The following is a 17,672-nucleotide window of genomic DNA, read 5'->3' as shown; positions in this document are numbered from 1 at the left end:
ATGTTTGGGGAACACGTTGAATAGCTGAAACTTTCATACCTGCAGCTACAATCCCTCTGGGTCGAGCCGAGAATTTACCAGCCGCCTTCTCCCCTTACCCTTCGAACATTTACACATGAATTTTCGGGATACAATGTTTTTAATAGGAATAATGTACCAAACTAGGATTAAAATTAATATTATTTGCATCTAAATTAAATCAACCTTCGTTTATTTATTAGTAACAACACCCGGTATTACTACATCATCAGACTCCTCTTCTATAAATTAAGTCACACAACATAGCAGTCATACATCTATTTGCAACACAACATAGCAGTTTTTAAAATACAGCTTGATACAACCGTTTACAACGTCGTAAAATGACCTAAATATACAAGATACTCATAGTTTTAAGTATCCTTGCAATACTAGGGTTGTTCTGTTTACAAAAAGAAATTATTTGCCATCTTCAGAATTCTATATACTTAGGCTATATGCTTAAGTTCTAATACCTTAAAATTACAATCAATAAATTTACCTTCAATTCTATGGTTCTCGAAAAGCCTACTTTAGTTATAATTATCTAAACGCAGAAAGATACTTATAATAACAACAAAAATTGTAGTTTGTTATCTATTAAGCATAAATAAAATACTGCATAGAATAATAGGTATTGAAATACTGCATCAAATAATACAACCAATACGAAACTGAAAAATGCATTTAGTAGATGTAGCATTACAGTCGTGAGAAAAAAATGTAGTGTATACCCACATCATACGTCTGTCATTATTTATTTATATTTTTAATAGGATCACATAGTGAGACTTGTACATAAGATTGTGTTGTTAGTCCGTCCGTCTGTTACTCCGCAAGGTAACTCTTTTAAAGGGATGCGACTGTTTTAATTCTGTTTTTCGCAATAAATAACTGCGACTTTAACGGTGGTTGTCCCATACAGATATTTTACGTGATCCTCTCTAATCTATTAACAGACTTTGTTTATTTATACATATTTCTGGAAGATTACCGGCGTCTATGGTCGTAAGCCTGTCACATATGACATCCTCGGCGAGCACACTATCCGGGGAAGGAAGAAAGCGCCCTTGGACCTGTATGTTAATACCATCCCGGCACTTTTCTGGTGTGAAAGTAAAACCTTGGAAAAAACCTCACGCAGGATGGCTGACCTGAAAAAGCTGTTATACGTTTTCGACTGAGTGTCCCCAGTGGGAATCAAACCCGAGACCGCTCGCATATGTTATTTTTAAACGGTGTGCCGCGACGGAACCACTTGTATGGCGGCAGAAAGTTAGGTAAATTAAAACTGAGTATTAACTACGAACAAAAGAGTTAAATTTTTACATATGTACCGTAGGATTTTGAATTACACAATCGGTGTGGCAACAACTGAAACATATTGTAAAACGCTGTCATACAATTTTATTATTGGCATGACGCTATGAGACTTATAAGATTGTACCGTTAGTACATGACTCTCGACAGAAAGCATTTCTTTAAAATTCTGTTTGTTGCAATAGATTATCTCGGCCTAGTCCGTTAAAGTTAAAGGAGACAAGGGTTCGATTTCCGGCGGGAGCTCATGTGGTTCAGATTCCACGTTAATCAGTAGGTCCACGTCTCATATAGCCTCGCTGCTGAAAGAGACGCTAAAATCCAAAATCTAAATCCGTTAAAGTTAACGAGTACTGCTGTTATCCACACCCTGTTTAAAAATCTAAAATATCCTAACTTCTATGCAATCTGCTCATTGTGAAAGGCACGTTGGTTGCCTATGATAAAGGGATACTGAATCATGTGATTCTGTTTACTGTCTTTAGCAGAGTTTATTAGTAACTAACAATGAGGGTGTAGACTAATAGGTTTTCTGCTTCACGAACAAAAGTTTCCCAATTAAAGTTCCGAAACCGGCAATCATGGCAGGTTTTTCCCCTTCCATTACACAAATCCCGGGATGGTAACTTTAAATATAGAAACCTGGTCAATTTCCTTCTACTTCTTGTCTCATTTGTTACTTGTTAATGACCTAAAATTCAGAGAACACTTGAATCCTGTAACTTGGTAAAAAATAACTGTTCTTTAAGTTACTGACAAATGTACCCAAACTGATGTTTCTGTCTGAAGGTCATTAGCAATCGTACGTACTAGTATCTTACTTTTGTTGATTACTATACATCTACACCCCATTTGCAACGTACAAATTCCAACACTACTCCACATACTTTTATCTGATCTTCGTCTCTTAAACTACAAGGCCAAAAAAGAATTCTACTACATTTTTATAAAAAAGATAAGTTCAATTTCGTTCTACATAAAATAAAGCAGCGAAGCATTGTATAAGTGTGTTTAAAGAAATAAGTGAAGCGTAACTACAAAAATCAAAGCTGCTGAAATATATATCAACAGAGAAGACAGCAAGCTACTAAACCCACAACTACAAAATAAAGGCATTAGAAAAAGAATTGAAACAAACAGAAAAATTCCGTGCAACTATTAAGAAATATAGCCCTTACAGTTTTTCAGGTCTTTGCAAACACCACTGAGAAAAAGAAAAGTGAATCTCTATATAACTGCTTTCACCATTTTCTCCTATTTTATTATTTAGGAATTTACGAACACGTTGTTTTGATTTATATCACATTTTACGTTTTGATTTAATTTTGAATGACGAATGACAAACATAGCAACAACATTGATGAGAAAAAAAAAAATGAATCATTAAGCAAACGTAAAACGTGACAACTGACTACTTAGGATTTTAATCATTGTTGTAGAAACAAAATGTCTCGTTCATCAGAGACTAAATATTGTACAACACAAAGATTTTCTTAGCCAGTTATTCATTAGTACTGCAGAAACGAATGCTTTTTCGCTCGCATTGGTTTCTATCCTTACTGTTCTGAATCTCTAACTACTGTACTTAAATCACATTTATTCTTATTATACTTAAACCACAAAGATAATTTACAGCTAGGTTTTTCTTCCCTTCCCCCCTTCCCATGTGCAAGTCAGTTAACAGAAGTTAAAGTAACAAACTAAACACAGTGCCCTCCATCTTGCATCCAGAAAGATTATTTCTTCTAGTTATATGTTTACGGGCTTTTTTGGGGCCTTCTTAAGTAACTTCTCCTAATTTCCTTTCTTAATCTACGTACAGGGCATTCTTGAAACATCAGAACTCAGAATCTGCCAAAACTCAATAAATTTTTGTGGATCTAATACATCTTTACTTACGGATATAAACTCTTGAAAACTGAATTTTAGTTCCTTATATGTCATCACCATCATAGGTGACATTATTGGCAGGTCACTTGCCGCAATTGAGAAGCTTCCATGCCCCACGGTCTTCCGCTAATCTCTTCGTCTTTATGTATGATTTCTCTGTTTTGATATCGTCCATTAATTGCAATCTCCTTCACCTTCTCTTCTCTTTCCTGCCACCATACCCTCTAGCACGTTCCTCACGAAACAGTTCCTTCTTAGCCAATGTCTCAACGAGTTTCTCTTCCTCTTTTTAATATCTAACATTGTTTTTTTCTCCCCTACCATTTCTAACACCCTCTCAATCGGTTTCCACTCGACCCAGCTAATTCTTCCCATTCTTCTCCACACCCATACTTCGAAAGCTTTCAGTCGTTTTTTCATCGCTTTTGCGCAATGTTTACTTTTCTGACGCATACAGCATAAAAACAACACCCCACACGAAGCACTTCATAAGTGTTTTTCTCAACTCTTTATTCAAGATCTCACAAAATAGTATTTTCTTCCTCCTAAAGGCTTCTTTCACCATTTTTATACTTGCTTTTATTTCACGTTCACCTTCATACCATCGGTAATAATACTACTTAGGTATCGAAAACTAGTCACCTGTTATATTTTCTCCCCTCCTACTTCTAGATTTGGCACCAACCCCCTCCTTCTAATCACCATGGCTTTTGTCTTTCTAACACTTATTTTCATCTCATATTCTTATATGAGGATTTTTGTATAGGATTTATTTTGCGCTGTAGTGTTGGAAGAATATATTTGTTCAAACATGTATTTCTTATCATTTTAGTGCAATATTTCTATAAATAATTAGTTTTTCTATGCTGTATACATGGATAAAACTTAATTTTCAAGAATAATGTCTATAAGTGAAGATGTATGGGAACCTCAAGGCTGAAGAAAAAATTCCTAAAGGCTATTTCAGGAGATACTGAATTTTGGTATTTTAAGAATGACTCCTCCACGCGGGTAAGTAGTTACGAAAAGAAATAGCAACAAGAGCAGAGTAAGTTAGGAAGGCCCCAGAAAGGGTCGAAATCATAAAACAAGAAGCAATAATCTTCCCGGATACAAGGTTGGTACTTATATTTAATCTATAAACAGGTATCCTATAGCATCCATCAGCAAGTGGCGGAAGTTTTGACCAGTGCTTGGATCATAAGTATAGGGGAAAATTAGTCGGTATTGGCAGTGCAGAAAACACTTAATGTCATGAGAATAATTTTTCAGGGCTCCCGTCAAAATGTGCCAGCAACAACATAACAGCGATGAAACTAGTGACGAGCTGACCACACACTCTCCAGCGTAAAATAGCTGCCTGGTCAACATAAACCTTTCGGGGCTTTGGCCAGAAGTGTGAATTCAAATCCCATGTATGTACCCATAATCAATGCACTGCAGAAAATTTCATTAGAACGAATCAAATATCTATAATCTTAGATTTAATAATAATATTACACCGAACAATAACCTATCAAGAACACAGTACTATCGCTGTACTGTGTAGAACAGTGATCTCAAATCAACAATCTGAAGCCATATTGTTATTCATGATCCATTAATGCAGTTACTAGATCTCAATAACGCTGACACACCTCAAAACTTTATAAATTCTGATCATTACCCCTTCTTGGTGATATAGTAACTGATCCTAGGTCGAACGCATTACCATGGATCACATCCAACTTTAAAAAAGATCTCATTCCATATGACCTCGCTTCTGGGAAAGACGTAACTGATCACTACACTACATACAATTGTCTATTAAGAACTATGGATTTAGCTGGGTAATGTGATCAGTACATTAAGTCAAACATCGCCGTTATTTTTACGTTTCTAACTTAAAAGTTTACGGACTCCCTCATAATATTCTGTCGCCAACATTTCTATGTCTCTACTAAGAATCGAACAAGGGTCCGTCGGTAGGCGCGTTAAACATTCGCCTACTCGACCATACGTTTATACCTAAAACATTACAAAAATCCCATGGAGAAACAAGAGACTACAAGGAAGGAAGGAACGATCTTTTCAGGTAAGTGTAAGGGTTTGACTTACGAATAGATGGCACCACATGCTCTGAATCTTTCCAATGTATTTCGTACGGAGCTATAATAACTAATTAACTCTATGACCTATGGAACCCGGAGGTTCAATGCCGCGTTCACAACAGCTCCCCACTGGCTTCTATCCTTCGCCAACTGGATCCAGTTTTCACTTTGTGTTCCTATTTCTGCGGAATCCATCTTAATATTGTCCTCCCATCTGCACCTAGGTCTTTCTAATGATCGCTTTGCGATTGGATTTTCAGTTAAAACTTGGGAAGCGTTCCTACTTTCTTTCATTCTGGCTACATGGCCTGTCCACCTAAGTCTCGTCGACTTGATGATCCTAACAGTGTTTGGCAAATAGTATAGATTATGAAGTTCCTCGTTATGAAGTTTCCGACATTTCCCATTGCCGTTGCTCTTGGGTCCGAATATTCGTCTCAGAATTTAATTCTCAAATACTTTCAGTCTGCGTCCTAAGCGACCATGTTTCGCAACCATACTATACAAGAGGCACAATTATTGTTTTATATATTATTAAGCTTTAAATTCCTAGACAGAATTCGTCACAACTGAATAATAACACGAATTTCTTGCTTTTAGCAGACTTTTAATTTATTCGTGGATGGTTTTGGTCTGTTAACATAGATCCTAGATATTTGAAAAAAATATTATTTGATACTTTGACACATCCATAATCTGTAGTGTTACGATTCCGGCGAACTTCTATTATTTTAGTTTTCTACGGAGCAATAATATTCAAAATAATTCGATCAAATGCAAGAGATCAGACTCAAACTTTGTCCAAAGACAAATTGAATAAGTAAACAGAGAATAATCTGTGTAGCTCTTATTTTTTAAAAAATGTATGTATGTTTCATTGTTCAGAGCGTTTCATTTTACTCTTTAGAAATATTATCCCAACAGTGGCGTATTTAGGGGAGGGGACTATCACGCTCAAGTCACCTCCGAATAAATTTGTTATATGTACAACTTCATTAAAATTTGTCGGCACCCAGAAGGAAAAATATAACTGCTTATTCACGTGTTGTGCATAGCCCTCCCTCTTCCTCCCAAAAAATCCTAAATACACTACTGGGTCCCAATAATGGAACTGTTTTGTAAAAGTTTGAATACTCATCTGTTGGCGTTATTTGCATTATTATGAATACTATCAAATCAAATATAGCAACCAGACCCTAGAGCTGAATGGTATTCACCAGGTTATGGGGTATGCTGAAGATGCAAATTTAATAGGGTATGATAGGATAACAATAGAAAGATATGCAGATGTCTTATTAAACACTTGAGGGGCATAGGTTCAGAAGTAAATGAAGAGAAAACTAAATAGAAGGAAGAGTTCGTTGGAATTGTACATTCTAAAAATTATGGATGCGTCAAAATATCAAATAATACTTACGACAAAGTGAATACTTTCAAATATCTAGAATCAATATTAACAGATCAAAACCATATTTACGAACAAATTAAATGTATATTAAAAACAGGGAATTCGTGTTATTATTCAGTTCAAAATCTTTTGTCGTCGCGAATTTTGTCGAGAAATTTATAGCTTACAATATATAAAACAACAATCATGCCTGTTGTTCTGTATGGTTGCGAAACATGGTCGCTTACTCTGAGGGAAGAACGTAGACTGAAAGTATTTGAGAACAATAGCCTGAGACGAATATTCAGATCCAAGAGAAAGGAAACAGAGAATGGCGGAAACTTCATAACAAGAACTGCATAATTTATATCGTTTACCAGGTCATCAAATCTAACAAGGCTCAGGTGGGCAGGTAATGTAGCCAGAATGGAAGAAAACGGAAACGCTTTCAGTTTTAACTCAAAGTCTAATCGGAAAACTAACATTAAGAAGACCTAGACGTAGATGAGAGAACAATATTAAGATGAATCTCACAGAAATAGAAATACAAAGCAGAAACTGGATCTAGTTGGCTAAGGATAGAAGTCATGGAGAGCTTTTGTGAACGCGGCATTGAACCTCCGGGTTCCATAGGCCATAGAGTTAGTTTTTAGTTAATTAGCGAATACTGCCGCTTTCAATAAAATGCATTGGAAAGATAGGATGCACGTCCTGGCATCTATTGCTTTATTAATGCTCCTTTATCTTGTTTTACCTTCTTCCCGAGGTTTCCGAAGTTCGCACATTTTTTAATTATCTTTCGTACTGTTTGATGTTTGCATAGCACCTGTACAAGAACGAACGTCTACAAAATCAAACAACACACAACCTAGTTTTTCCTCTTCTATGAAACAATAAATAATAAAGAGGAGGCACAAATAATAGTAGTAGTATAGTTTGATATATTTTGGAATATATCCTTCTCACCTCCTATCATCATAATCTCCAACATGGTAACCTGTACTACAGCTGTGATCATTCAATGAATAGTTTTGCTCGTAATCATAAATGCTACCTGTTCTGCTACCTGAGTTCACATCAGACGAAACATGGCTAAGGAATCTGAAAAAAAGGTTTCACAAAGAAAGAAAAAAAATGAAGTTGAGCAGCTTTAAGCCAAAGATGCAGCGAGAAATTTCCAGAAAACACTTGCTCAAGATGATCGCTGAGAGATTATATATGTATAGTACACAGTTTACCACAAGCAAAAAGGAGTAAAGCATGTTCTAAATTTCACATAGGTGCAAATTTCCTGTGTAATTACACAGATTTTTGAACAGAACACCTTCCCCAGCCATATAACAGATACCAAAGTCGATAAGATGCACAGTCGCAAACACAATAAAGGAAAACACACATAAATTTAACTTGTAAAATCATAGTAACGCCGATCTCTCTTATAAGACTATCAGTCATATGCAGTGCTGGGTGTGAATATTTGGATGACTGACCACTGAGGAAATCCTAATAGCATTGGGAGCTCGGCGTTGTTACAGCTCCAACTTCCGACCTAACACAAGCTAATTATTTGAACCGAAAACGTAAAATTTTTCTGTGATTTTGAACTGTAGTAAACCTAATCATGAAATATTCTGATTTGATTTCGATATACATGATTTAATGCGTTATTTATCTGCATTTATTTTCTACATACTGTTGTAAATGAACATTTTGTTAAATATTTTAGTCTTATCTCCGTACGTTGCTACCTGCTCCATATTTTGTGTGCTGTTGAATTTCTTTGTCTTAAGTTGTTGGATATAGATAATTTTGTGAAAACGAAGATATTCTTTTCAAATGAACTTCGATTACAATTGTTTTCCAACGAAAAGGTAAAACAGTTGTCAGACAGCGAATTTGAAGAGGATATCGCTGCGTTATGACTTCTTGATTTTCGAACTAATACTCGCAATTGGCCGTATAACATGTGCAGTATGACAAGTATGTATATCTAGTGTTTGTTGGTGTTAGAAAAAGTAGAACACTATTGGTGTTCTTCATGACGGTAAACATTTTGTAGGATGACCAGATTCTGACAAGCGAAAAAGTAGGACACAAATGTAATAGTACATGATAGTTTACTGCGTCAGCAATACGCATGTTCTTAAGTTCTTAACCTTAAGTCAATCATTCATTTCTGTTGAAAAGAAAAGTACTGAACAAAAGTAATGAAGGAATTCAACACAACTCCAAATGCTTTGATGAATGATAAAGTGGTTTATTTTTATAAACGTACAGTGAAACTTAGTTTCGGGCCAAAGATTCTTTTAAATCGATTTTCGGAGCGTAACGAAAAGGAATGGGGGAAAAGATGTCAACAAGCCCTTCTCAGTAAAAAACAATGTTTTGTTGATTGTTTTTCATTCCAACACGCACTACAGCTCTTTAAAAAAGCAGTACTGTATTGAGAAAATCAGTATGTCTGGTCACCCTACACAAATATAATAGTGTATGATAATTTACTGCGCCGGCACTACGCATGTTCTCATTTCATTTAACGTTAACCTTAAGTTAATAATTCGTTTTTGTTAAAAAGGAAAAGTATTGAACAAAAGTACTCGAGGAATTCAACACAACTCCCCAAATGATTTGATGTACGACAAAGTGGTTTATTTTTATGAGCGTACAGTGTTGGACTAAAGACTTCATTTTTTATCGATTCTCGGAGCGTGGTATCATTTTAAGGAATGCGAGAAAATTTAGACCGTCACAAGGGAACATCTAGCATTTAGGGAACTAACTTGGTCTAGCCTTCTAACTTGGTTAGCATCACTGTCGTAAGTTGAAAAAGAAACCTTTCCTACATTACCGATATCTCAACAAGCCCTTCTCAGTAAAAACAATGTATTGCAAAACAATGTTTTGTTGATTGTTCTCCATCCCTAATCTTTTGAGGAGTGTTGAAAAACACAGCGGTTCATAATTCAGGAGAAGTGTACCTGTAGTCCAAAATGTTGTGAATAAAGAACGAAACATTAAAATATTGCAAATAAGTTAACTTGGGACATTTCGCAGGACATTTCTCGATTTTCTAGGCGTTTTCGCAACATGCAGGATAGTTCCTTGAAAAACTGTACTGTACTGCGTAAATCAGTACGTCTGGTCACCCTACATTTTGGTACCAAAATATTCACCATCCTCTTAGCTATTGATCAACACCAATATCCTCTCTCTATGACTTACGGTTCCCGAGATATGGTTCCTTAAATCTCCCAAAATCGGAACTTCTTTGGTCACTATCTGGGTAACGATGGCTAGTTGGCCAGTGGCCACCGGCTACTATTTGGTAACAAACTGTTCACCATTCTCTTAGATATTGACCAACACCAATATATCTCTCTATGACTTACGGTTCCCCAGATATGACTCTTTAAAACTCCCGCAATTGGAATTATTTTTTGGCCAATATCTCGGGATTGGTAAGAGTGACGCGAAAAATTCCATGACTTTCTCAGATAGTTTTTGATGCTCTATGGACTGGAGGGCTCAAATTTTTAAATTCGCCGATCAGAGATCGAACTCGCACACTCGACTATAAACACGAGTATTCTGTTTTATTCTCACACTTCTAAGAATGTCAGAAATCAATTAGTTTTGTCTTGAAATTGTGATGAGTCTCAATGAAAACTATTTTATTAAATAATAATAATAATAATAATAATAATAATTAATCAAAAGAGGAGAGAAAAGGGAATGTCTTCTGAAGAAACCATCACGTGTAAGACTGAACAAACACTAGACAGTAAATGAATTTTCCTTACATTTGCCCACGACTGTGCATGATAAAGTGCAACAAGGCAAGAATCAATGCAACTTCCCACGACACCCAACATACACAAACTAATTTTAGTTACAATACACAACAATAAGCCCTGCACAGCAATATTCACAGATCATCATTTTAAGTTAACTGCGCGTTTGTTGATATTTCATGAAGTATAAAATAGCAGCGAAGAAGGCAGTCAAAAATGATGAACGAAATACAAGCTATTAATTTTCTCTCGGATATTACGTGAAGGTACGGTGCAGTCAGATTATTTACATGAATGTCACATTGTTTTTGAGAATGAATCAGAACTTTAACTTACTAAAATAAAATAAAAAAGTATTTTACATTAAATTAACACGTAAAAGGGAATAATGTATTGCAGACTGCAGAGAAAGATCCATGTAAAATTACATGACACGGTTTAGGTATATATTACAAAACAAGCTAATTAATATATCCATGCAGACAAGCAGTAAACAGATTTTTAAATTTCTTCTACATATCAATAAAAACCTACGAACTAAATTTTCCAGCTAGTATATTTAACCTATAAATTTCAAGAATTAAAATTACTCAGAATTAATAAACTCCAAATGTACTCACTTTGCTCCTCCAAATTATTATAAATGTTTCAAAAAATTGTATTAAACGTCGAACAAGATTTACATAAGGAAAAATATATAGTGAGAATTGGATGTATGGAATATTTACACTCATATATAAAAACATAGTTCTATTCCAAAGAATACATCTTTGTTCTTATTCTGGAGCAGTAAGATACTTTTATTTATGAGTATAAATATGAAATTCCATACATCCTATCCTTACTACTTTTTTTTTACCTAAGTCATGACAATGCTCATAACTGCAGCGGAATTCCGACGCTTAATACTGTTTCTAATAATTATAAAACAAACAAACAAACAAAAAAAAAAAAAAACTTAACCAACTTTAGACACGCACGGTTAAAATGTTACAGACAATAAAGACGGTATAATGTACTATGAATGTGTTCCGAAAATTTGCAGTAAAACCCCTGTACTGATATGCAACCACAATCACGCTAAAGAATGTTTGGTTGCCTATACGCATGTTATTTTGCCACAGTTAATCCAGTATAGTCTAGCCCCAAACATTACTATCAGATCCTAAAGAAATTTACACAGGACCACCGGAAAGGTATATTCTTTCAAAGAAACAAAATTAATCAAAATCGGTGCCCTAATTCGAAATTGTGTGTGAACATACTCAGAAAACATACACACACACACACACGCATTCAAGTGAGTATATTTTGAGTTTACTGTCAAAATGCTCTTCAAGCGGTTTACATTATATTATCGTTGGGATTAAATTGACTTTAGCTTGCTGGTCATCATTTTAGAATCAGCTATCAAAAGAATTCAGGTTAGGGAAATAATTTGCCTCTGCTCCTAAGATGTAATTACAAAATACTTCTAAAGAGTATACATGCTGTGCACTGGTAATAGGTATTAAGTTACAACTAAATTACTTTATACCTAGAAACTACAACAACATATTTTACATCACTGTTATTAAATAATAATCAACATTAAACGACATTTGACTTACTTTTCCCTTTGAAGATCATCATTTATTGAGCTTCTACCGGAGTGGACACTGCCCCTATCTTCCGAGTAGTTTTCATATTGACCCATATACCTTGCATACCATTCTCTATATAGCTCCGGATTCGTTCGTCTAAGCTCTTCATAATAACCATATGCAAAATTGCTGTAGTTATAATATTGCTGATATGGATCATACATATAGTCATATCCTGGAAGATTAAGAGAACATTTTCAGTATGGATCTTTGAATGTAGACTTAAGGGCATACCAAAGTTTCTAATTCGTTGAAATTTCGTATAATTAAAACAAAAATAATTGATTTCTACATTAAATTATTCCTCTTTAAAAGGAACAAGGATTTTAATAGTTTGATTTTTCCGATTTCTTCATGTCTATTTAAGAAAGAGGATCATCCAACATAGCCCCTGACCTAGTTGTAGTTAATGCAGAATACCGACATTTTATATGTTTATTGATACATATCTCTATAGGCTATGGGGGAAAATTTCATCTTTTAACTTCTAACATGTTCTGTGTTACAAGCACTAAAGCAAAAGGAAATGTAAAGATAGATCCAATTGCATCCCGAGTGCTTATCAAGTTTCTGTACTGAGGGGTCGCACGTCAAAGGAAATATTTAAGGATATCAACTTATGGGGAGGAAGCCCCATCATATGACGTTGTGAAGCACTGACATCGTCAGTTTCAAGTGTGGTCGGACTTCCATAGAATTCGCCCCCATTCCAGGGCGACCCTTGTCCGCCATTGAAGACAACACTGGGCAACTGGAAACCACCATCTTGGAGGATCGCTGTACAGAAATTCGCCAAATAGTTGAAGATGTTTAGTGGGGGGGAAAATAATCCATGAGCATTTAAACAGGCATAAGGTGTCTGCTCGGTGGAATCCCCTGTTATTGACACCTTTCCATAAGCAGGAACGAGTCACCTGCTCCCAAAAAACCTTTGATTCTGTACCACGAAAGCAAGGACTTTTTTCTGACAGAACTCAATATGAAATATCGGTCAATCACTACGAGTCAGTCAAAGAAGTGAAAGCATACTTAGTAACTCCAACCACGGCTCGTGTCCAACCCTCAACGGAAAAAGTAATGCTGATAGCTTTCTTGGAACCAGCATGATGTAGTGATGATGGATTTCCTAAAATTACCACAATTATAGGGACATACTATCCTTCACTGCTGGAAAAATTACGGGTTTCCACCACAACAAACAGGCGTGGAATGCTGACCAGAAGAGTCCATATTCTTCAAGGCAACGCTCCAGCTCACAACTCGTATGTTGCCCAGACATAAGCACGATCCTACGACTATGAAATCCTTTCCATCCCTCGTACTCTACTAATCTTGCACCATCTGACTTTTACCACTTCTCAAGACCAAACTCACAGACAATGGTGAACTGTTTCTGTGATGATCAACTTTCGGATTTCGTAAGTTTTTGACTCAATGGGAGTAAATTACTTTATGTTTTACAAAAGAAAGAAAAAGTAGTTTTATACAAATATGTATACTAGATAATTTCCTACCTCTTTGATAATAATCCCAACCACGTTCTCTAGGATCTCGCCTGGGGTATTGTCGATGGTGGTATCTGTTGTAACTGTCATGATAGTATCGATCGTCTGGATTCCGTTCCTTCTGCCTCTCAGGATCCGTATCCGACTCAGCGCCACCACGAGATGAAGATCTTCGATACTCATGTACAGATTCCGAGCGACTAGTGGGTCGAGATCTGAAACAAACAAAAAAAAAAAAAAAAAAAAAAAAACTTACTTTTAAGTTTCCATTACAATGAAGGAAAATACACAAAAGTACTGCAGTTGGTTCGTAGATAACTTTTACTTTCTTCCTGCTGTGTTTCACTTTAACGAAATCTTTCAACACTCACAAGTGTCCGACTACTTCAAACGAACGTGTAGGTGAGGGGAAGAGGTCCCGTGCAATGGCATCATTTCCTGTTCCCCCTCACTTTTCTCCAGAAAGAACAAATCTTAAAAGCTACGATTTTAAGTATGCTGCCCCATTATGAACAACGAAGGGGAGAAACAGCACTCGCACTCAGAAAGGCAGAAACACTACAAATACAATCTCGTTTTTTTTTCTTTAAATAATAATCTATTATGTTAGTGAAAGATAAAGCAAACATACCTGCAGAGAAAAGATTGTAATTCTTTTTATAAAATTCAATAGTGAGCTTTAATCTCAATATATCACTTGGCAATTCCAGTGCAACTAGCCCTTTTATCTTTACTTCCTGATTTTTCTTCTATATTTGTTAACATATTTTTAAAAACTTGTTTTTGCCTTAATGATAAGGAACGTGTTTGAGACAAAGAGAAGAAGACTAGTTTTCATATCAAAACTGTAATAACTAACTAAATGGAACAGATGTTCACTACTGTTCGAGAACTGAGTTCTTGTATTTGATAACAATAAGCAATTCACGCTGGGATTTCTTTGACCATTTGCTTTAGCACTGTCCATGTGACCTTAAATATGATTTAAGAATGTAGTATTCAAACAGAAGGTCAGCTTAGTAAATTTAACTACTATCATCATGAAGTCTGTTTCCAACAAGAAATACTTATTTTACATGATATAGTTATGACAGATTTTGCCGCCTCGTGCAAATGCACGTGTTGCGCATATGGTAGAGCCGGTACTGAAGAGAGAACAGCTTCTTTTGGGAAAATTTTTCAGAGTTATTACTTGATCGAATATTTTTTTTAAAAGGATAACAGCTTCTTCTGTTCTCTTTTTGTTTGCTTTATCATCAAGTGAATCATATTGCCACTTTATTTTCTATCCTATGGTCGATTTTGCTCTTAATTAGTAATCACCTGGCCTGAAGCAAGGATGGAAGCTTTATAAATAAAGGGTAAGGGAAAAAAAAAGAAGGAATGTCACAAAACTGCATTTTCGAGAAAACTACGATTTAATATTGAAAGCTGCGTAAGAAGAATAGGGTTAGTTACATCTTTTGCCCCTTTTTACATGGACATTTTTACATCTACGTATGCATGGCATATACAGTCAAATAGTACCAAGAGTCACCAACAGATAGGACAAAGCACCCGAAAAAGCACATACATGGACATTCCTTGTTTTCCCCCTTACCCTTCAAATATTAGTTTAAAATTTTATGTTACATTTAACTTCTATGTTTTCCTAATTATTATCTTACGCTAATTTTTGCTGTGTTGCCCTAGTCCATACTTAGTATGGGTTTCGTTTCAAAACCAGTTCTTTCAATTTATGTTTTCGCATTATACGAGACAGAACCAGTTACTAAGGTTACAATGCTGATATTTCTGGAGGTTTGTCTGTTAGAGAAGAATGGGAAGTGTGGAATAATTTTAATACATGGAGTTAGAAACTGTGCAGTTTCAGCCACCCGTCACATACGACGGTAGTTGTAGGTAAATATAAATGGCGACTCGTTCGGAAAACTGGTCTCGCGAAGAAGTCCGCTCAGCTATTCGATTTCTGCGGGTGAAACATGTAACCTACTGGAACTCACCTGCAACTGGCAGAGGTTTACGGAAAGACTGTAATGTTTCGTCAGCATGTCGCAGAATAGTGTCGAAAGTTTGCGGCTGGTAGAGAAAACGTCACGTCACGACAACGCACACCCGCATGCAACCCAAAAGACCACTACGCTGTTGAAGCAGTTCCGCTGGGACATCGACCATCCTCCTTACAGCCCAGACCTTGCTCCAAGCAACTTTCACCTGCTCCTGCACTTGAAAGAGCACCTAGGAGGCCGTCGCTTCGCTTTAGAGAAGGAGGTGAAACATTTCGTGACAACGTGCCTGAACACGCAAGGACACGATTTTTACCAGAAGAGAATCTTCAAACTCATCCCACGATGCGACAAATGCCTCAATCGATATGGAGATTGTAGAAAAATAACCTAATGTATGTACTATTTGTTGGATGTATTGGTTGTATAAAATAATTTACACACGTTCCACTGCAGGCTTTGTAACTTTACTTTCTGATCACCCCTCGTACAAAACAGTATTTTTTTTTTCAATGGCGCCTTGATTCTTTTAACAAATTTGTACTTGCTATATTTCTATTCTTTGTTCCTCTGATATGCTAATTAAAAAAATGTGTATTTCATATTTAGCAATGACTTTCCTATAAATTTTAAACTTGCCAATGGGAAACTCTTGACAACTGCCGCTACACACTGTGATAAAATAAAGAAAGCTTATGAAATATTACTTACCGTGATTCTTTGCCCTCTTTAGCTTTCTCCGTATCATCCCTTTGAGATCTATCAGCATCTTCTCGACCCACGCGGCCATGCTTATCCCATTCTTCTCTGTAGCCTCGCTCACGTCTGTCGTTGAAGCTTCGGTCACCGTAATAACTATCAGTGTCATCATCGTAACCATCACTTTGAGCATCATACCTAAAAGCGAAATTCTTTTCTTTTATGCAGATCAATATCAGAAAATGTTTTACTTTATGTATAGTATATATAGAGAGAAAAACTGTCAGGACACAGTAACATACAGGATCAAAAAAGGAGTTTAGTTTCATATTATAAAACCTACTTTAATTTCAAATTATGCGAATTCAATACTGGAATCAGAAATAACAGAAATACAGTAAAGTCCCGATTATCCGTGGAATTGGGAGGCAAGGGCACCGTGGATAGCGAAAATCGCGTATAAACCGAAAAAAAAGACTAAAAGTGAGGTTCAAACACAGAGAAAATAACAAGACAGAGGTGAAACGTAAACAGCCGAACGTCTACGCGATTTTGTAAAGGATCGCAGTAATCGAACAGCAGATGGCTCTAGCAGTCTCATTTACGAGAATAAAGATTACAGGATTTTTTTTATATTTCAGCGCTCGATCGCAGAGCTTGCTACTTATTTCCTCATAAGGAAAACAATTAAACAAAAGTTAAGCTCCACAAAACCAAAATTCCTGAAATAATAAAATAATTTCAAAAGACCGCCAGAGACATCTGGTGCTCGATTACTCCGATCCCTTGCTAGCTCGCGAAGACGTTTGGCTATTTAAGTTACACCTCTGACTTTGTTATTTTCTCTGTAGTTCAAAGACGAAAAAAAAAAAAATTCAGCACAAATCAAATCTCCCTTCCTAATTCCCGTTTTCCATACCTTACAACAATCGGCTTCTGTTTATCAGAGTAGAGTTGCACTTCGAAACGTGCACTATTGTTGGAAATATTGATTTTTTTTTCCAATGAATTTATTTTTGTTTTAGAACATACAGTACTTATTTCCATGCGCAGTATCAGTCCACGTCGACTAATTATCAAAAATAATTGAGCGCGACTAAAGCAGGGATAAAAATTTTTTTCGCGGCACTCGCAGATAATCGGAGCTTTACTGTATAACATCCGGTTGTAATAAGAAGCGTACGGCCAGAGAAAACCTCTTCCTCGGACACTAAATCCATATGAAAAACAGTTTCTTGTCACCTCCTACAATTAATCAATTATATAGGAATCACAACGAGACAAGAAGTTATATTACTTTTAGTACTTGCGATTTCAGATAAG

General features: G+C 36.0%; 1 protein-coding gene across 12 annotated transcripts in view; it reads right to left on the bottom strand.

Moving 5' to 3' along the window:
* Sec16 (endoplasmic reticulum export factor secretory 16) overlaps positions 1 to 17,672 on the bottom strand; it is a 139,327-nt gene that overhangs the window by 94,069 nt on the left and 27,586 nt on the right. For 10 of the 12 annotated variants that reach the window (XR_014132113.1, XR_014132114.1, XR_014132115.1 and 7 more), the window contains exons 7-10: positions 16,362 to 16,547; positions 13,654 to 13,859; positions 12,107 to 12,314; positions 7,672 to 7,806 (exon numbers count right to left, since the gene is read on the bottom strand). Coding sequence is in view for 9 of the 12 variants with exons in the window: in XM_081764077.1 (XP_081620203.1) it covers positions 7,672 to 7,806; positions 12,107 to 12,314; positions 13,654 to 13,859; positions 16,362 to 16,547 (735 nt within the window). In the remaining 3 variants the exon portion in view is untranslated. The remainder of the gene's footprint in view (positions 1 to 7,671; positions 7,807 to 12,106; positions 12,315 to 13,653; positions 13,860 to 16,361; positions 16,548 to 17,672) is intronic. The other 2 variants (XM_081764079.1, XM_081764081.1) reach the window with 1 other exon arrangement.

This window comes from Thermobia domestica, chromosome 7 (genome assembly GCF_964235325.1).
Source record: "Thermobia domestica chromosome 7, izTheDome1.hap1.1, whole genome shotgun sequence".
Taxonomy (NCBI): domain Eukaryota; kingdom Metazoa; phylum Arthropoda; class Insecta; order Zygentoma; family Lepismatidae; genus Thermobia; species Thermobia domestica.
Note: the sequence above shows the minus strand (reverse complement) of the source record. Positions and strands in the feature narration are given on the sequence as shown.